The sequence below is a fragment of the Aspergillus costaricaensis genome, assembly GCF_003184835.1.
Source record: "Aspergillus costaricaensis CBS 115574 unplaced genomic scaffold BO79scaffold_72, whole genome shotgun sequence".
NCBI lineage: Eukaryota > Fungi > Ascomycota > Eurotiomycetes > Eurotiales > Aspergillaceae > Aspergillus > Aspergillus costaricensis.
This window is the reverse complement of record NW_020291872.1, coordinates 41,397-61,787: the sequence shown is the minus strand read 5'-3', so window position 1 is coordinate 61,787 and position 20,391 is coordinate 41,397. Positions and strand designations below refer to the sequence as shown.

The following is a 20,391-nucleotide window of genomic DNA, read 5'->3' as shown; positions in this document are numbered from 1 at the left end:
CAAGCCCCCCTAACCCCCTCCCACCTAACCGCCCAAACCTCCCCCATCCTCAACACCGTCCCCTCAACCTCCACCTCAACCCCATCCCCAGGAGGCACCACAACCCTAACCTCCTCAACAAGACACCTCACAAAAACAACCTCCTTCCCATCCGGTCCCTGAACCATACTAGTCCCACCCGCATTATCATCCAACCTCCTCAATTGCGGGGGGAACGAATTCAAAAACGACGCTCCATAATGACCCGCCAGTAGCGTCTGATGCGCATGCAGAAACGTCACCTCCTCTTTCGACAACGGAGATAAATCATCTGTATCGTCTGTGAACGGTGGTGGCTCGGGGATAGAGTCCTCGGGTCTGGAGGAATCCGTCTGCGATTGTTGCGATTGAGGTTGTTGTGTGGTAGGACGGGAGATAAGAAGTAGGTAGTGCATGCTATGCGCTGTGAGCTTTGATAGTCGTTGGCGGAGGAGAGAGCGGATTAGGTATTGGGTTCGGGAGAGGTCGGATTGTAGGATGGAAAGGGTGAGGTTGGTTGTTGCTGCGGAGGAGGTTTGGTGGTGTGTTATTGGGTCGGTGGAGGAGGCGGCGAGGTCTTCGATGGATTCGATCTACAATATTTGTCATAATAAGTATATAGGTCGGTTTTTGATTGTGAGAGGGTTGGGTTAAGGAAAGAGAAGAGATAGATGGTTTGGAGGGATACCTGTCGTCTGACGCGCTCCATCATGCGCTCCATTAAGGATGTCGGCCATGGGAGGAGCTCGGGGACGGCGCGCTCGGCGACCCAGAAGCGCGTGAGTAATTGGTGGTCGAGGGCGGTGGATTCCGGGGTTGATGTGTCGGCCGTGCGGTCGACGGAGGCGAGAATGTCGTCGATGTCCATTGTCAATTGATCAATGTTGTGTGATTTTGGTTTTGGTGGTGGTGATGGATGGTGAGGGGAAGATTTGCGGCGGAGGAGCAGCGCGATGAACGGAATGGGTGGGTTGTGGGTAGCGGAGCGGAGGTGCGACAGGCCGCGATTTCATTGGGTCCGCTGCGGAGATACATCGCTGCCGCTGCTTCGCCTACTATTACTTATAATTCCTCTACGAGATGTTTACGAGTGTAGTCACGTATTTGAAAGTTCATCTCATCATTGTCCGACATAGGAAATTAGTCCTTTAACCTCCAATCCCCCCATACATTATAGTCGGGCCAGTAGCCGACCAGGTTCGTGGTTTATGTATGTACACCTGCACGAACATTCTCTTCGCAGGCAAGCTCTGGCTTCTTCATGCCAGATCTTGTCTTCCAATAGCGAGCGTGCATGTCAAGATTATCTCCTGAGTGAGCCGTATGCCGATATGTACTGTGTGGACGGCGTGTAGCGTGGCACTCCCGTAGCTTTATACAGGAGCTCGGGGTGGATGATTAAACGACGGTAGAGAGTAATAGGAAATTAGTCGCAGAAAGAAATGCCAGCTGGCGAGGTATCATAAGTCGATCACGAATGTGTCGAAGATCAAAGTGGTCGTCAAAAACATAGGAAATAAAATCCGAAGAGAGTGGTCGGATAGCAAGGAAATGGGGTCGAACTCGGTCGAAAGGTGAGGTGCAGGTCGCGAGAAGCGATAAGTCGTCTCCAGATCGTAAAGCCAAAGGTACTCCAGTAAGTCCAACCAATCGTCATCAGAATGGCCGTCTAATAACCGCACCAACCCCAATTGATAGGAAAGAAACCCAAGCAAACGAATGGTGTGGAATGCAGTGAGACAGTCCAAGCCACTGCTCTCCCAATGCAAAATGCTGACGCCAATACCCAGAAACTCACTAGGAGCAATTGACCCGCAGTGGTCAAAATGTATCTGAAAGTCGAACGACAGGTAAAAGAAATCCAAAGGAAGGCCCGTAAGGTGGTAGCAATTCGCAACACATCATGATACCCATAGATCACGGCGTGTGCCAGGTACAGTTAAGGAAATGTTCCAACTCAATAGGAAAGCATACGTCGGCCGGAGAAGCGTCCAGATGCCGGACTCTCGGCGAATGGGGAGCCGAGAAACCGGTTTCGGTCACCAGCGTTGTTGCGACACCTCCCCGTGGGACTGTCTTCCATCTGAGGAGAGTGCTGACCAAAGGCAAACGTCTGCGCTCGGTTGAGCTTGGACCTCTGCTTGACCTTCCCGAGGCCACGCTCGCAGGCAAACTCGTGTTCCTTGGCGCTCATCTCGACATAATTCTGTGGATAGCATAATGTCCGGTGCTCCGCAAAGAATGCACTGTATCCACCCTCCAGAATGTACATGTCGGGATAGCTAAGGTGCGGGTATTGATCCACATTATAGGCACGATCCTTATGGCGGATATACTTCGCCATAATCGGGGCCCGATGGGCGGAATATTCACAATGAAAGACCAAGGCCGTCCGCGGCTTTGGGCTTGCGAAGAGTTCGGCGGCCAGGAAGTCCTTGTCGTTGTAGTTCACGGCTCCGGTGATGTGCCCGCCCTCGTACTCATACTCGAAGCGGCAGTCGACGACCATGATGTTATCGAAACGATCATTGTACTTGCCATCCAGGAGCTCCACGAGGATACTCTTATCGATGCGAGGCAGTGTATCGGCCTGGTCCTCAGAAAAGGTGTGAGGGAGCTGCAGGCTCGGGGTTCCTTCAATGTCGGGGATCGACGGAAGTGGTGCATTTGTAGTATAGTTAGCCTCTTTATCGACAACAATATCCTCCGGGTGCTCAAACATGCTCAGCGAGCGTCGGCACTGTTTCCGAGGGCGCGTCATCGGGTGGGAATTTTTGCGGATCGAAGCCGCCGTGGGCGAGCCATTGCCGCGGACATGGCTCCCACTGCTTCCAAGTTGTGGTCTCAGTCGGGGATTGATCAGGATTCCGCTGGAGTGGCGACTCAATGATGGCCGTTCCCGCTGTGGTGACTCGTTGAACATGTCCTCCAGTGATGCAGATGCGCTCAGCGATGTTTTCCCTCCTTTGCTCTGGAACTTGAATGGTGGTGCCTGGCTCTCCGGGGCGGGTTTGGTCATGCCCAGCTGAAAGGTCTGGGCTTTGCTCCTGGCTAAACTTGGCCGCAAGAAGGTCGGACGTCTTCTCCTACATACACAAATGCAATTAGATCCACATCGCCCAAAGTCACGTCCAAGCACTTCTCTCTTACTCTTGCAGGCTATCCTTTTGCTGGACGAGGGGCGATTCCTCGAGTGGGCTAGCGGCGGCAGACATCATCGGAGTATCCATTGTAGAATCCAGGCTAGGCGAGTCAAGTTCGGCTTCGTTCAGAAGGCCGAATGCCGGCTTATGCGGTAACGGGGACATTTCCATGATATCCATGGCGGGAGCAGGCGAGGACGCGGGTAGTGGAGGTGTGGTCATAGACTCTGCTCTACAGTTAAGCAATCCACCCTCTTATGACCTCAATTGGGAGTGTCCTCTTACCACACCGGTTACTATTCCCGAGCAGACTCGCAGTGAACAAAGACCGCCGGGGCGTAGTCAGCTGCGGACTAATTTTGGGGTGTTAGTGAATCCCTTCATGGGTGGACCAGACATTCGGAACAAAGACCCGAACCCAACGGCAGAACGAACCTTTGATCAATGTGAAAATTTTGAGACAGATCCGCGGCGAGGCTAGCCGTGGGAGACGAGCCTCGAACGGGTTTCACATTAAAATAGTCCCCATGGCCTTTCTTCATGGAGAGGTCCTTGAAGTTGAAATTCTTGTGGCCCAGTCCACGCATTGGACTGAAAGAAGTATAGGAAGTCGGTGCATCTGCACGAAAGCAATGCCCAAACATCACCGAGGGGGGCTGCATGGCAGCCAACGGGGACGAATGTTCCATTCTTGCCGGAGAATGGTAGTCTTCCGCTCTCTCTGGTATTCCACACCCAAAAAAGTCGACGACCAAGAGAAGTAATAGCTAGTAGCCAAGAAACAGACGACAGATACGCTGCGGACTATATCTATCCGGCATACACTACACGGCAGATGTGGTACAATCGTGGTCGTCGTGGTCTATCCAGCTCCTTGCACTCCTCCTAGTATATCCCGACTTGTCTCAGATCCCGAACCTTCGCAGAATGTAATGACGGCTTCGAGAAGTCTTTAACTGACCAGTCCGAAACCGCACTACTCGGTGACGAAGCCGTCGGTTTAGAGTGACATAGCTGGGGTGTCCAGTTTGGGGGATCAAGGTGATTTCGGGAAGGGTATGGGTTGGAACAGGAAGCAGGTCGGACGGGCAAGATGGCTAGACAGAGAACCGCAGACCAGATCAGCAAAGGCACATCCTCACAGCGAAGAATTAGGGGGACGGGATGGTTGCAGATAGGCCATAGATATGGTACGCTAATGCAGTCGGGGGAAAGTTACCGCAGAGAAGAGGACTGAATGCGGGACTGGGCCTGGGCGAATCTCACACGACGGAGCATGGGAATGAGGAGCAGGGGAAAGAAGCTCTTAAGAAGAAGGTGGAGAGCAGACGTTTAAGAGCTAGCTAGGGAGAGAGAAAGAAAGGAAGAGAAAGAAAAAAGGTCTGGAGAAAGTGAAGCTGAAGGGATGCCCTTGTTGCAATGGCAACGCAAAAGTGGGGAGGGATCTCCAGATGCTCTGCGCAGAGCTTAAGCGACGATGGGTTAGGCTGTGTCAGAAAACCAATGTCGAACCGGTTTGGTCCATGACCGCATTAAAGGATTTGACCCTTCAGAAAAAAACCCAAGCAAGACACCGCCTGCTCTTTTGCTTGGTTGCTTGGTTGCTGGCTGTCTCTGCAAGGCCTGGCTAGTTTCCTATTGAGGAGTAGATTGACTCTTTTATTCTTGGAGAAGGGATTGATTGATTTCTTTCTGTTCTGGTTTGGCCGGAGAATAGAAGCGACTGACTACTATGTTACTTGCTCCTAACTAAACTATCTGGTATTCCCGAATAGCCGCCCTAGTATCCAAATCGGGCTCTACTTACTTTGGTTAATTTGTGAGTAGATTTTCCTCTTTTCTCTTCAAGTTTATTTCCCTTTTTTTTTTTTCTTCCTCTCCGGGCGCATATTGGATTTTGCAGTGACAGCTGTAGGTACCTTCCAACATACATACATTAGATACGCATACCAAGGAAGATTTATTTCCTTGTTCGGGAAGGAAAGGTACCAATACCATACAGTTATGTACGTTGTATGTATATGTAGTATGGGTATGGGTATGGGTATGGGTATGTGTATGTATGTATGTACGGAGTATAGAAGTTGTCGAGTGACCTTCCAGAGTCAGTCATAGTCATCTCCAAAGTAAGTAGGTACCCGGACTGGGACTAGTCCAGCCAGGCTAGGGCTCTGGGCGCCCCTCGTTGCCGGGACTCCCTTGCCGCCAGCACCAGCGCTAGCCGCTGCTCAGCAACCCCCCGCCTATCAGCGTCCTTACTGCCTCACCCGCTCACTATCGTCTTAGTAGTCCTCTACCAATCTCGGCGGGCTGGCTGAAAAAAATGGTCCATGATGGATCGTGCCTGTCTCACGGAACAAGTGAGAGAGAGGAGAAAAAGGGTACCGGAGTACTGTTCTTTCGGCCTTCTTTTCTTTCCATTACTAACTCAACTGCGGAGGCAAATTATGGGTCCCCCTCTTTGTATTTCGTTTTTTGACAGGTTTCACCTATGTAACAAACTCGCCGAATATTGCTGTAGAAACGGTTGGGTCCAAATTTGCTTTTTTTTCCCTTTTTCCTTTCATTTTTCACTCTGCATAGTACAGCGAGGTATTACTTCGGGACACACAAGACAAGATCATTTCAATTACTCTGCTAAGCGCCGTGTCAGTTCTCTTTCCGACCAAGGCTGACTATTACCTAGTATTCGATGGTTCATTCCTCCAATTACAATCCTGGCTTAGACTCACTCCCTGGCTAGGTCAATCAATTAATCTAGGTCCAGCTCAATGCCTCCGACGGAAATAGATGGACGAACTAACACCCACTTGGGAAAGTCCTAGGTCGTGGTAGGTATGGGTAGGTAATTAGGTATGCGATCACCCCAGGCATCTTTTCAAACTATCTACCTAGTATGGAGTACACTGTCCTGGGATATTTTTTTCGGCCGATCGACCAGTCAAAGCAGCAAGTGGACGGGATAAAAATCTGAAATCCGATCAATAATATTATCTTCCCGTGTGTGCCGTTCGATTTTTTCTGCGTTCGACTCTATACATCATTCCCGAGAACCAAAAAGAGAGATCGAGTCTAATAGAATCTCCACTTGGGCTCCACTGAGTCGGAAAAAAGAGCTTGTCCGGTATCATTTCTCAGGAACGGGGGTTTCCATGGTATAATTGCGAACCTTGACTAGCAAGTAGAGCTGTCATACATACGTAAAGCTTCAATCACCTGGTAACTACCAGGTATCTACCGCCCGTCGACTGACCATGCCATGAGGTATTGCTCTACATCAAGACTTGCCCAAATCGAACCATTCCCGCCATGATCTTGCTCCAAAGTCATGTATCACAGGCCATACCCACATACCGACTGATTAGATCATCGTTGCCTTCACAGGCACAGCTCGTCTCCGATCGGAAAAATGGCCGGCTTTGCCGGATTGAGTAATGCCAGAGCAACTGCACCACTGGGGGCCTCAGATCCGAGCATGCCACGCGCTTAACTGCCATCCAGTAGTGAAGCGAATTTCTGCAGAAGAAATCTTCTTCGGCCTCCGCCGTGGCCAACATGGAGGAAGTATGCCACTATCAGATCCACCTAGATTTTGTGCAACTCCAGCATCTCTCTTCTCTGGCAGATCATCATAAGAGAGGGAGCATTCAGGTATTTCTTCTTACGGACAGCTTGACTGCTTCGGACCACACGGCACACACACACACGCAGTAATCGGGCTTCAGGGCAGCAAAAGATCTGATGATGGTCCCTCCAGACTGGATTTTTCGCAACCCCTCTTGCGCACAGTCTTCATGGTGGTCCGTTCTTCACACTCACATCATTCCCTTACGTTGGCCCTCACTCTGCCCAGTGCCCACATTCCTGCAGACCTTGGCCAGGGATATCCTCCCTTTCTTTCAACAACCATCTCAGGAAGGTGCTTTGATAACAAGACGTGTGGGATCTTATCGCTGCTCTCGACAGTGGCTTTCCAACAAGGAGCAATTGCGCCAGCAGAGAGCTCCGTCCATGTCTACGCCGTGAGGCTGAGGCCGTCTAGCTTACGGCTCTAGACCTAGCCGGGTGTGGGGATCAATGTACACTCCAGCTGAAGCAGGATTTCCTGTCGCACCCGAGAGGCTGACGACGTCACTTTGGCTGATACACTCCTTCTCCGCCACAACGAGGGGCCAAACGGCATTCTGGAGTCATGCAATCCCCGAGCCAGTTATGGAGAGTATAGCTCTCCACCATTCGGGTTCAATCTCCTCGATCTCTATGAGATTGCCTCGAAGCCAGTGCTGCCTCGTGGGCCATGAAAATAGCTCGATCGAATAAGAGAGGGGCCCTCCTCGCTGTTACTATTACACCGCCACGGATAGCGAGATCGGTAAGCTCCTGCGAGCAGCGATCGCATCATTGACCACTCACAATGGTCATTTTTTCGTTGTCCCAAGGCCAGAGGCCCCTCACCTGTGAGACACCGGACGGTCCCAATGATGATCCCTTCCCTCGCTCCGAACGTATTAGCGCTAGAGCTCATGAGGGTCCCGATTGAGCAACAACAATCATCCCCCTTGAGCGAAGACAGCCGGAAAATGCGGCTCACCCGCGGTGTCTACGCGCCAGGAAGGGCGCTAGCCCCAAGAACTATCAGAAGCAATATCGCTAGAGTGACAGTCGGTTCCGCCTTTATTGAGGACAGGTGGATAGGCATTGATTGTACAGAGTAAGTTCAAGGCGACATCACTTTTAAGGGTATTAAATTAGATGATTGATTGACGCGGAAGAGGGGGGGGAGTTCTTGTGCGGCTGAAGGATCTACTGAGTGTCTATTTGTTTGATTATAGGCGCCGGGAACTGATCTGGACCGTCGCCCGCGTGAAAAGCGAGCCGTGCTAAGCCGGTTAGTGTTCCTTTTCCTACTTACCTCGGATCTTTCGGTGGAGTAGTCGGGGATGTTGACGGGCTTCTCCGTCACCTGAGCGGCCATGACATGCACTGTTATCTGTCGGCCACGCAGCCCAGACACGTCCGCGGACCGGGCATCAGCGTCGGGCACTCTTGTAAGTGTCAACAATCCCTGCTAGTGGTCCGCGTCAAAATGGTCCAGTATCAGCAACAGCCTTGGCGGGCCAGCAGGAAGCGCTGCTGCGGGGTTTCAAGTGGTGATGGGGCCCCTGATTGGGCTAATCCTGCAGCTTTAAGTGCTCGTGCTCCAGAAAGGCTGTCTGCAACTTTATTTAGATACGGTGAATGGGGGGGATGATGCTATCTTCTCCCTTCCCCTCCCCTCTTGTCCCCTCCGTTCGGACTGGAGTGCTCCCAACTTGCTTTCCCAGATCTGCCTGTCTGGAATCGCGTCGATTGGAGGGAACCAGTCGTGATGTCACATGGAGGGGAAAGTCTTGCATGAAACCTTCTCTCATCCTTCCCTTCCCGCACCCTCCGGTATCTGCATGTCACCACTGTAACTGTATGTGCGTATGTATGCGCTGGCACACCACCCACACCCACACCCACACGGTCGGAGGGGAAATAATCCTGGTTCGTGATGAGTCCTGCAGATGACCCGGCTGGCATTGTTTATCACTTTCCGTTCTGGCTTCTGCTGTAAACAATAACAATGGTGGTGAACCGTGGAACCCGGAGTCTCCCCTCCCCCGACGACGCGACCGGCAGAGCGTGGTCCCGTGACTTGGCCCCGATGCGACCATCCCCCCCGTACCCAGTAATAACTCCATGACATCACCGAGATTTCTCCCTTCTTTGTCCATCCGTTGCTCGCCTTGCTTGTCCCTTTCTTGTCGCCCTTCCTTGCTCCCCCCTTCCCAACCCTTCTCCATGGCTCCCTATTCTGGTCAATAACAACTGATTCGGGCCAGTCCCAAATTTGTGCCCAAGGCGAGATTCCCCTTTCACCTCTTTGATGCCTTATTTTGTCCATCCCACCTGCGATGGTGCTGGGACCCGTAACTAGTGAGTCTAGATACGATCGGGGCAGCGATCTGCAGAACTATCGCCTAGTGACCCAGATCTTCATCCTCTGGCCATGTGTTCTCGTTCACACTGTAAACAACTGGCCTGTTGTTGCCTCCTAGATCCGATCTCGCAGTATCGTTGAAGGGCATATTCGACGTGCAAATGACTATCTGATTTTCTACCATAGACATGAGCTTAGAAAAGCTTATTCCAAACAGGAGCGCATTAGCCACACTCACTGGCGCTTATCCCCAAGTGCATATCTGGGGATGTTACCGAGGACTGCATGTAGGCGCAAGATATCGTCTACTCACTAATTAGATGGCCTTATCTTAGATCTCCTGAGTTTCACCATGCAAGCATGGCTATCTAGGCATCCGGGGTGAACATCACGACCCCAGTAATATCAAGATAATATCGATCGCATATGCATATACTTGCCCCTTCTTTAGGAGCAGAGCACCCTTGCCAACGGCGACATCTCTTACCCCATACAACCCTGTTGGATTAGTAGTTATCAATCAATAACCCACTCCTACCAATGTATCCTCCAATACTATCCACCACCCCCAGCACCACACAACACAGGGGTGAAAGGTTATCTAGGAGAATAAAGACAAGATATCGGGTCAATAATCCGCACGATAACCCCCTGCAAGTCTATCTAGCATATCCTCACCTTTACCGTTTCGGCACATCCATGATCGCCATTCCTGGGCCCCAGCCACCCACATCCAGACTAATATCTATCTATCCCCTTCCCAGCCCTACTACCATTACTATTCCAACCTTTATCATAAGGTTTTCCCTTTCGTAGCTTAGTCCCAATTTATCTGCACGAAATTCCCCGTTTCTTCGAAGGATATCTCCTGCAGGTACGCCAGGTACCAATTAAACATACATGCACCCATGCGCCACCCCTTGCATCGGTATGTAGCTAATAGCTATATGGGCCATCCACCCCGCATGTATACAGGATAAGCTTCTCCCTCTGGGATTGAGTTTAGTGTTTCTAGGAGGATGGGTGGAATTGGTGCTGCTGTTTTAGTAGTAGTGACTCTAGTTCATGCTGTGGCACACATACCCTGCTATGGTTTAGAAGAGTTTAGTATGAAGTGAAGTCTTTCGCCATGTTTCTAAATAAGCTCTAAGTTAGCGACAGTCGTAGAAATGTTTCTCTATCGGCAATTCCAAGCCTGAGGAATTCTTTATTCGGGATGGGCGTCGTTAGAGTTATTTCTCTGGTATCATTTTAGCAATTGAATAAGTTGTGTGTAACTATGCAATACGCGCATTCTTGGTATCATCTCGAACGTTACAATTATGGTACTTACTTACTACAATCGACAGGTAACGAGATAGATACTACCTACTTAAGATAGTAAATTACTTACCCAGTTAGTTATCTCACAATATCCAACCAAAACCAATACTTCCTATTCCTTTATCAAGGACCATCAATTTATCCAAACATGTGGTCAACCATGCCGATAGTAATAACTACCAAGCCGCAGGAATGCAGTCTATACCCATCTAAGTAGAAAGTCACGCCGTTAGGGCAGATCATTCCACGGCAGTTTACAAAGCTATCATTGGTTTCCGCAGTGTACATAGAATATGTTATAAACCGTTGCGTAGCCCGCACATGCATGCCTTACCATCCTGCTTTTCTACTGAAGCGTCTCCACTTGACTATTTGCTGAAGAATACCAGCCCTGGATGATCAATTTGTTACTACTACTACTGCTGAGGTATGGACTAGTGCTGGGTGGAGGGTGCTAGACTAGTAGCCGTTGGGCTAGGAGGTGTCAGTATGTGGATTAACGGGTTGTGAGTTATCACTTGCTTGTGGGTTGTGGGTTGTGGGTTATAGGGCATGCCGCTACACTTGCCAACTTGCAGGATTCCTAATAGTTATCAGTTTCTAGTAGGTAGATGGGAAGGTAGGTAGGTGGATATCTGTCCATCCCTATCTATCTAGTTACTACGCTGTAAAGCACTGTATGCTACGTCACTTACTCAATTAGGAAGAGGAACTCCATAGTCTACAAATTAAGGACTGTTACGCACAGAACTACCAATAATATTCAATTCCCTCACAGGAGTCTATAGTAGCTACTTACCTGTAATACTCCAAAGTAAAGCAACATTAATATCACCGTTCCTCTCAATAACTGCATGTCACAATCACCCCCAGTAAGGGATAGATACTTTATATCATATATAGAATACTTCTAAGTTGTAAGCACCCGGTGGATAGCATCGATAGCATCGGTACTTGAGCCTATAATCAAGTAAGAGGGAACCAATGCGTCGCTTGTCTATTGGCGGGAATTTACAAGCCGGCCCCAGCAGTCATCCATTGAGAATGCAGGGATTTCTTATCCCCCCGTTCATAATCTATGAAGATCCGCACGTAGCAGGGAAGGGAATGAATGGCGGGTCTTTTGGTGGGTTGGATTTGGGATTTGGGTATTGGGTATGGAGTGTATTCTAAGGGGGGTAAAAGCGTAGATGATTATGGTCTGGGAGTAGGCAATAATGGATGTCGGTGATTGGGATTGGTGTTGGAAATGTTGATACTCGGTTGTTAAATGTTGGAACATATATCTTTGTTTGCTGTCTAGACAGACGCGATAGATCATTTCTGGTCTACTGGTTGGCGCGCAACATTGGATGATGGAAGTAAGTAACAAAGTGAGTGCCTGGTAGATATGTATTTGGCAGTAATGATATTAGAGGGCGTATAGAGAATCTTTCTAAGATGTAGTACTGGTTAGCAAAAACGGACTTCTTTCTCCCTGCTGAGGATGTTCTCGTAGAGGTGGCATGTCGTGATATAGCGTTATAGTGACTATCCAAATAGTAGCATAGACTGCTCATCAAGTACTGACTTGCTGGTCTGTATATATACCATTTGTAGTAGATATGCAGATCATTTATTACTCTGCTCTAATTTACATATTGCTAGTACTATACAAGTGTATATATTACTATCTTGCTCATAATGGAAAAGGGTGCTTACATAGGAAGTCCCAGTAGTGGTACCATTATACATATGGTTCTTGCCCTACTTATACCACCGAATATGACAGGAGCAGTCATTATAGCTTTGTATTATAATGCCTCCTTTTTCAATTCTGTTCACAAATCAAGCAGGAGATAAAGAGGAGTAGAGATATTTCTTATGTTATTTTCTCAATCAGCATGAATACTACTACTATATATACAATCTGAGTTGTCAATTGTGCACAGCCCTATCCATGTAGATCAGACTAATATTCAAGATAATGTTTAGTCTCCTGCTAGCTATAAGAGATAAGACGTAAAAAAAGCCCCATATAGCTAACTCCAAATATACCACACTATTGCTCAGACAAATAGCATAATTAAAAATAAAAGAAACTGACGACCAGAGTCTATTTCTTGACAATGGCGCCACAACAATACCTTCTTTTGTTCTGTCTTGTACCCCACACAATGAAGCAAGGAAAAGGAAAAGACGTAGAAAGAAACAATCATTTCACTTCAATAGTCACTTTCCTCATTCAACTTCCTGACTGCTTCTATGCGGTGGTTACAAATCTTACAACCTTCATGCCCAGAAGCGCCTTTGTCCAGAAAAGCCTCAACCGCTTCGTGACTCCCCTGCTTTGTCGAAATATGAATAGGTGGTATTCCATTATCGTCTAGTATATTCATGTCTGCCCCAGCCTCAGCCAGCAACGTAATACATGACGCAATAGAATGCGTATATCTAGAGCGTGACACACGGTGTAAAGCCGTCTCTCCCGACCGGCTCTTGGCATTAACATCGAAACCGGCGGCTAGAAGCTGCTGAATCATAGAGGTATTTCCAGTTTCCATAGCATAGTGCAGAGCATTATCGCCGGCATTATTACCGGCAAACATGGCATCCTTGCTCATTTTGCTCAACAGCAGCTGCACAGCACGTGGGTGGTTATACTTGACTGCAAGATGTAGATAGCTCTCGCCGTCCTCGTTGAGCTGGTTGATGTTTTTGCTGGATTTGATCATCGTCAATATAAGCTCACGGTCCTGGTAGTCCCTGGATGTTTTCAGGATGTTGTGAATAGGTGTCCGGCCAATGCCGTTTGGTATGTCAACATCTGCCCCTGCCTCGAGCAAAGAGCGAATTATGCCAGAAGCCCTAATCTGATCGTGCGTAATCTGACATGCGAAGTAGAGTGGTGTATGGTTGACTAGTGAGTTCTTTGAGCTGGATACATCGACTTTCACCCTTCCAGATTTGGCCAGCTTTAGAATCCTGGCTGTAGCTTTGAAATAATCAGTATTTGTGTCAAATAATACTGCCAAATCGAATAAATACGTCAGGAGGCATGATTCTAATGCGTCCGATGTCCATAAGGAAGGTGCACGGTCAACAAGTAGCTCAAACACACTCTTAGGGCCCTTCAGTACGCTTTTTCGGATCCTAAACTCATCCGAAGCATTTACACATGCTCCGGAGTCTAGAAGTAGTTTGAGGAGATCCAAATTCACATGATAATGTTCCATGACTTGAAGCAGTGGCGTCATACCATTTCCATTTGCTATGAAGGGGTCACCGCCAGCAGCTTGCATTGCGCTTATTAGCAGCCTTGCCAGTTCTATGTTACCCTGCGAGCAGGCAATGAACAAGGCTGTTTCCCCCCACCCATCCGTTTGGAAAGGGTCAGAGCCGTCAGCGAGCAAAAGCTGCACAAGTGTGATATCTCCTCTTGAGGTGGCTGAATGGAGATATCCCTCAGAGCTAGCGTCAGTCGAGCTGAAATCATAGCCGGAATCCTTGAGAGCATGAAAGATCATTATGGGGATATCTGAGTTTGTGCAATCCTCCATCATCTCGTCACTGAACACTCTCAGAATGGCTTCCTGAGCGTATTGGACTGAGTCAAGCAGGTATCGGACCACGGCCGACTTCTTGCATACTATGGCTATCCCCAGTGGTGTATGGCCGTTCTCGTCCTCGACATTGGCATCTGCTCCGGCTTCAATCAAAGCCTGAACAACACGCAGATGTCCTTCACTGGCAGCCCAATGTAAGGGTGTATTTTCAAGCTTATCTTGCGCGTTGATGTTTGCGCCCCTAGATAACATGAGCTTCACAAGGCACAAATTACCTCCAAATGCAAACCGGTGCAGCAATGTTTGACAACAGTAAGCCCGATAAATATCAGACGGGGACTTTTCAAAGTATTCAATGATATGAGGGGATTCCCAATGCTTAGTGTGCTTCCAAGAGAGCCAACGGCGCATGTCACATCCGCACAGGAGCCATTGAGATAAAAGTTGGGGCATCAAAAGTTGTGAATATCGCTTTGCAGTGCGGGCAAAGGCGGCCAGTGATGGTGGTTCCAGGAAATCGCCTATATAGACGATAAGCTCCGCAGGAATGAAGTCAAGACTAGTAGTTGAACTCATCGTGGATATGCGTTAGGTTCGTTGACAAAATAATATGAGTGTATAGTCTGTGAAGAAGGGAGTGAAGGGTTGAGGCAAGAATTGAACTTGAAATCTTGTAAGTCTATATATCCCTGTAGCATGTTCAAGAGTTATTTGACTTCGTCAAATTTCATCCACTGCAACGGCAAGGACCATGAAAGGACTGATATCAATGACAATACTCTCATATTCCGAGAGAGCGGTCATTCAATGTGAACAAGTTAGGCTCAGGCAATCTATCTTGACGGTTGCATCACAATGAAAAGGCATCTTCAAAGACATCAATGGGCGGAAACGACGGATTTTCGCTTATGAGAATTTCGTATAAAGGTCGAAAAGTCCCTTACCCCTTTATCATTGGCTGATACCATGGATTCACAAGACAGAGCAAGCTCACTCCATCAGAATAACTTTAAAACAAAAACCTAGTCTATGAGGCAGGTTCCTATCTCCTGGCTCCATGAGAAATGGCTGTATCCTTTCTCCGGTGCGTCACCAATCCTTGTGGAACAGGCCATCACTCAGCATTGATGAAAGACACTACAAAGGGAAAAAAGCAATGCAATATTCTGAGCGTCACCATCCTATCCACCCACCGACGAATTTCCGTCGGGCATCTATGCGCGGCAATCGTTTGTTAGCAAGATGCTACTATGGACAGCTGCGCGTACTTATTTTCAACTAAGAGCACATCGGTATAATCCATATAATGTCTTCATTGACAAGCCCACTGCACAACAAGCCTAGAGATTTTTTTTATCTTATTTTTTTTCTTTCAAGAGCCCATATCAGCTCATTGAGAATGCGGAGGAGTTAATCTTATGTTGTCCTGGGGCTATCATCCTCTTCAGGTCGGAGATAGATTTGACAGAAGGCCGCTATCGACTGGTTCAAAAGCTTGGGCATGGAGGACACTCCACTATATGACTGGCCCGTGATCTACAAAATTCCAGATATGTCGCCGTGAAGGTCATCATTGCATTTTCCAGTGGCAACACAGATGAACCTGGTCTGCTTCGCCACCTAAGAGCGTTATCGTAAAAGCTTGGAGGGGATATTGTCCGGCCTCTCCTCGACGAGTTTTGGGTTGCTGGCCCCAATGAAAGGCAAAGATGCCTTGTCACTATCCAGCTCGAATGAGCTCGTTGGACGCGAAGGAGTCTTCAGGGATTGAGCGTTTTCAGCCCAGCTTGCGCAGTCAATAATCGATTAACTCATTCGTGGAATTGCTTTTCTTCATAGTGAAAATATTGCCCATGGCGATATGTAGTTATTACACACTCTTAGCCGTATAGACCGACTAATCATCTTAACAAGATATTCATTTAGGAAACATTCTAGTCGAGTTTCCGAAGGCGATATATACGCTTTCCACGCTAGAATCAAATCGCACTCGAGATATGGAAAGCCAGAGTCGGAGCCCATTATTCGCGATGATGGCAAGGCTCTTTCAAAACGCGTACTTGTTAGGGCTTTCTTTGAGACCTGGTTTGGCGTATAGAATCAAGGACTTCCTCTCAAAGAGACAGAGATCTCTTTGTTCAATTTTGGAATGCCTTAGAACCGATACAGAAAGTCCCGACAATTCTCAGGAATCATATTCTTCCTTCAGCCACCAGAGAATAGGTTTTCCAGCAAGCCATTCTCCTTTCCCTCAAGCATATGGACATCGGTCTGTACCATATGGGAGATCTCCGGCGCGCGGCCTTTGTTCAGAGCCTTCCTTCCAACCTTGACCTGGTTTAATGTGGCCAATGCTAAGATATGAGCCAGGTGAGAGAGCCACGACAGAGCAGTTGATGCAGTCAAAATGGATGAAGCGCCGGGGATTGCCGGTTATGGAAAAGGTCTTGAACATGAAGGCAGATTTGGAAGACAAATATGCAGACCCTTAGACCAATCAAGAAACACTATAAGTTTAAATAGCATCAACGAAGTCCATTTAAATTTCTCTAGGCCAAAGAGCCTTCTTCTTTTGGCGGGGGGGGATTACCCCGACCTTTGAATATCATGGCATGAACAACGGCGGCACCAATGACCCTTCAGTTACTTACCCTGAATCTACCGTAAATGATGTGGCAACACCCTAAGCTTTCTCATGTGTGAGTTACAATTACACTACATAGTAGTTGATAGCGGTTCGATATACCGGGGCCTATGCAGTGCGATAAGATAACAGCGATTCAACAGCACGCAAAGTATTTTCGCATCATACCTCAGATCTTCTTCAGGAAAATTTCACACATAAAGCAGATCAGAATTGTGACCTAACTCATAGCTATATCATTTCCATTCAAACAGGTACATACACAGCAATAGATGGTGTAGTATAGTGAGTTATGAGTATAAGTTGTGTTATGTAAAGAGCCAAGCCGTCCGGGGCGCGCTAACCCGATTAAGCCAATCGCCTCATAAATTTTCGGAAGCGGAATCGCAAGCAACTCCTGCATCCCAGTCGTCGTGGGTCTGTCCAGCGACTGTCTTATGATTGATTCATCATCTGTGAATCATTTCAATACATCTAATTAGTTGCGAGGAAGTTTTCAATTCTTCATTCCCCGCAATGGCGCAAAACAATGCCGCGTCCAAAAAGCGGCGCCGTGAGCCGGTCAACGTCGACACCAAATTGGTCGAGATCTATGAGGACCTCGCTAATGAGAAGGACGAGATCAGATTGAAGGCTGCCCAAGCCCTGGTATCTCAGTTCACTTCCGACAAGAACCCCGCCGATGAGCAGATCAAAAAAACCTTGCAGAGACTCTTCCGTGGTCTCTGCAGTAGTCGCAAAGCCGCCAGAATTGGCTTCTCTATTGCATTGACTGAGGTTCTGTCTCAGGTCTTTGGAGCTCCCCGCGAGTCGTCCGAACTGAATATCTCGACTGTCATGAACATCTGGGAGTCGCAGTCTAATGCTTCTGGTGGTGAGTCTGGTCAGGTAAATACATCCTTATCTAGGTCACACCTTATTCTACAATGCAATGCTTACTTTACTCTACAGGAACAAAGAGACCACTATTTTGGTCGTCTGTTTGGTGCTGAGGCTATCATAAAGTCCTCCATTCTGTTCAAGCCCAACGCTCCATTCAACGAGTGGACTAAGCTTCTGGACCTAGTGTTTGAACTGGCCAAGAAGAAGCCCTGGATCCGGGAGGAGTGCGGCTGGATCATCTATCGCTGCATCTACGAACTTGCGGCCCAGAAGGCTGATGCTAAGTTCCTGGAATCCGCACTTGAGCGTCTGTGCTTGAACGATCTAGCGCGCACCCCAGAGGGAGTGGCCATCTGGCTCGCAGCCAAGGACTTGTTCCCGGAAGTAAAGTTCCCCAGTAAGGTCTGGAAGCACGATGATCCTCTGGACGCAAAGGAGAGGAACCAGCTGGCCAAAGTCATGAAGGAATCTTCCTCTGCTGATTCCGAAAGTGAAGGCGGAAACAAGGCAAAGTCGTCTGGAGTCTGGAACTCAAAGCTTCACTTTGCCTGGGACACTGTCATCAGCAGACTTGCCGATGCTCCGACAAAGGAGAGCAAGTCGAAGGGTTCTTCATCCCGTATCAGCTTCGCTGACTTCTGGACGGAAGTTGTCGACAGTGAGTTTCTCCCTCAGTTGTGGTGGCATCTATCTAACATAATTGTCCAGACGGCCTCTTCGCCTCTTCATCCTCAGAGGAACGTAAATACTGGGGCTTCCTTCTGTTCAACAAGGTCATCAACGAATCTCCCCTGAGCTTGGCTTCCCTGGTGTTTACCAAGAACCTTGTCAGGTGTCTGATGAACCAGCTTGCTGTCGAAGACAGATACCTACACCGCATGGCCGTGAAGGTCGCAAAGGCCGTCCAGACACGTGTGTCCAAGGAGCCTGAGTTTGCCGCCGCTTCTGTGCGTGGTCTCATGGGCTCAACCGGGACTGTGAACTTCGACCAGGCAACCAAGACGAAGACCGTGGAGAAGATTGTCGCTGAAGCCAACTTGGCCGCTCTGAAGCAGATCGTTCCGCTCTTCGAATCACTCATTGCATCCCCGGGAACGACTGACAGCAAGGCTGCTGCGTCGAGCCGTCAGTTCTTGGCCGGTCTCCTCTTGTCCATTGTTCGTGCCAGGGCTTCGGCCAGTGACGACGAGGATGGCATGCAGAAGATCCTTGAGAAGATCCTCTTTGCCTTTGTTCGGTTCGCCTACTTCAAGCCCGCAGAAGAAGGCCGGGACCAGTCCGTCACTCCCTCTGTGACGGAGCAGACACAGGAGCTCTTCCGGAGCCGCATCAACTCGTGTATCAACAGTCTCATCGCTACGGAAAAGTACGCGGGCGTTCCGTACGTCGTTGTTCGCCACATCCGTGACGCAGTCAAGTCTGAAGAGCACGGAAAGTTCATCATCAACATGGACGACACTATCCAGGACGCCGTGAAGAACGCCTTCAAGTCGCTGAAGAAGCTCGCCAACATGGTAAGTCTATCGTCGACATAGCCACCGTTCATTACTAACCCATAATAGGAGAAGGGTGAAAAGGCCAGCATCGATGCCTTCAAGCTCCTGTACTCCTTGACGATTCTGCAAGTGTACAACGGTGACGCCGATGCCGCCTCCATGCTGGAGGAACTCGACTTCTGCTACACCAAGATCTTCGGCGACAAGAAGTCCAAGAAGGAGGAAACCTCTGACGCCTCGGACGCTCTGGTGGAAATCCTGCTGAGTTTCGCATCCAAGCAGTCCCAGCTTTTCCGCCGCATGAGTGAGCAAGTCTTTGGTGCTTTCGCCGACAGCATTACAGAGAACGGCCTGGAGTCGTTGACCTCGGTATGTCCATCTCCCCACTTCCTCACAATCCCCACTAACATCCCATCTCAGATCCTGGAAGCGAAAGAAAGTCTTGCCGGACAGCAAGAAATGTTCGACCAGCAAGACGACGAAGGCGACGAGGACATGATGGACGTTGACGGAGAAGACGACAGCGACGTCGAAGTCATCGACGGCGACGCCGGCTCCGACTCCGACAACGACGAAAGTGACGACGAAGACGACGACGACAACGAATCCAGCGGCAACGACCTAGAAGAAGCGATCTTCGAAGCCAAGCTCGCCGAAGCGCTCGGCACTCACCGCGCAGACAAAGACCTCAACGAAGACGACTCCGAAGGCTCCGACGCAGACATGAACGACGACGAGATGGAAGAAATCGACACCCAACTCGTGAAAGTCTTCAAAGCGCGACGCGACGCCCTCGGCCAGAAGAAAGACAAAAAGGACGCCAAAGAAAACATGATCAACTTCAAGAACCGCGTTCTTGATTTGCTCGAAATCTACGTCAAGAAATGCTCCTCCAAGATCCTGGCACTTGATCTCCTTCTGCCGCTGTTGCGCCTTACCCGCCGCTCCACTGTCAAGCAGATCTCGAATAAGGCTGCTAATGTGCTCCGCGAGTACACTAAGCACTGCAAGGGCGCGGCGCTGCCGAAGCTGGATGATGAGATCGAGCCCGTCTGGGAGCTGTTGAAGTCGATTCACACCGAGGCGACGCATAGTGGGCCGCCGGCGCATGCATCGGCGTGCAGTCAGGCTAGTTTGTTGGTGGTGAAGACGCTGGTGGCGCATGATAGGGAGACGATTGCTGGGGTGGTGGATGTTTATGGTGAGACGAGAAAGGCGCAGCTCATTAGCAAGAAGTGTCATGTGCAGCCGTCGTTCTTTACGGATTGGAATAACTGGTGTGTGTCGAGTAGTAAGCAGATGAAGAATTAGCTGCTACGGAGGACTTACTGTATAGATGTCTAGTTAGGAGTCAACTCATATGGATTGATTGGGA

The 20,391-nt window shown here is 49.0% G+C and overlaps 5 protein-coding genes across 5 annotated transcripts; 2 read left to right on the top strand and 3 right to left on the bottom strand.

The window, feature by feature from the left end:
- On the bottom strand, positions 1–915 carry sld5 (putative GINS DNA replication complex subunit Sld5; the record flags this gene model as incomplete). The annotated part of the gene is made up of 2 exons (XM_025680306.1): positions 707–915; positions 1–611 (listed from the first exon to the last, which is right to left on the bottom strand). Coding segments are annotated over exons 1-2 (791 nt in total), but the record flags the coding sequence as incomplete, so codon positions are not given.
- A 910-nt stretch (positions 916–1,825) lies between these two features.
- Positions 1,826–4,271, bottom strand: nimT (putative tyrosine protein phosphatase MIH1). Its single transcript, XM_025689737.1, has 4 exons — positions 3,597–4,271; positions 3,447–3,514; positions 3,169–3,388; positions 1,826–3,104 (listed from the first exon to the last, which is right to left on the bottom strand). The coding sequence occupies exons 1-4, from the start codon at positions 3,848–3,850 to the stop codon at positions 1,976–1,978; spliced, it is 1,671 nt and encodes a 556-aa protein (XP_025533728.1). The 5' UTR covers positions 3,851–4,271; the 3' UTR covers positions 1,826–1,975.
- An 8,562-nt stretch (positions 4,272–12,833) lies between these two features.
- On the bottom strand, positions 12,834–13,232 carry BO79DRAFT_103212 (ankyrin repeat domain-containing protein; the record flags this gene model as incomplete). Its single annotated transcript, XM_025677882.1, has 1 exon — positions 12,834–13,232. A coding segment is annotated over one exon (399 nt), but the record flags the coding sequence as incomplete, so codon positions are not given.
- A 2,965-nt stretch (positions 13,233–16,197) lies between these two features.
- On the top strand, positions 16,198–16,359 carry BO79DRAFT_162305 (uncharacterized protein; the record flags this gene model as incomplete). Its single annotated transcript, XM_025679063.1, has 1 exon — positions 16,198–16,359. A coding segment is annotated over one exon (162 nt), but the record flags the coding sequence as incomplete, so codon positions are not given.
- A 700-nt stretch (positions 16,360–17,059) lies between these two features.
- BO79DRAFT_291609 (DNA-directed DNA polymerase POL5) lies at positions 17,060–20,372 on the top strand. The gene is made up of 5 exons (XM_025689021.1): positions 17,060–17,526; positions 17,590–18,178; positions 18,229–19,034; positions 19,083–19,385; positions 19,437–20,372. Exons 1-5 carry the CDS (start codon positions 17,155–17,157, stop codon positions 20,325–20,327), a joined length of 2,961 nt encoding a protein of 986 aa, XP_025533725.1. The 5' UTR covers positions 17,060–17,154; the 3' UTR covers positions 20,328–20,372.
- The last annotated feature ends 19 nt before the right edge of the window (positions 20,373–20,391 follow it).

Bases quoted from the DNA above. Each gene is read 5' to 3' on its own strand.
- nimT (XM_025689737.1), bottom strand. From the start codon at position 3,850: ATGGAACATTCGTCCCCGTTGGCTGCCATGCAGCCCCCCTCGGTGATG. The intron at 3,515-3,596 runs GTTCGTTCTGCC...CCCCAAAATTAG, and splicing joins AATTTTCACATTGATCAAAG to TCCGCAGCTGACTACGCCCC. The intron at 3,389-3,446 runs GTAAGAGGACAC...ACTGTAGAGCAG, and splicing joins CGGGAATAGTAACCGGTGTG to AGTCTATGACCACACCTCCA.
- BO79DRAFT_291609 (XM_025689021.1), top strand. From the start codon at position 17,155: ATGGCGCAAAACAATGCCGCGTCCAAAAAGCGGCGCCGTGAGCCGGTC. The intron at 18,179-18,228 runs GTGAGTTTCTCC...ATAATTGTCCAG, and splicing joins CTGGACGGAAGTTGTCGACA to ACGGCCTCTTCGCCTCTTCA. The intron at 19,035-19,082 runs GTAAGTCTATCG...AACCCATAATAG, and splicing joins TGAAGAAGCTCGCCAACATG to GAGAAGGGTGAAAAGGCCAG.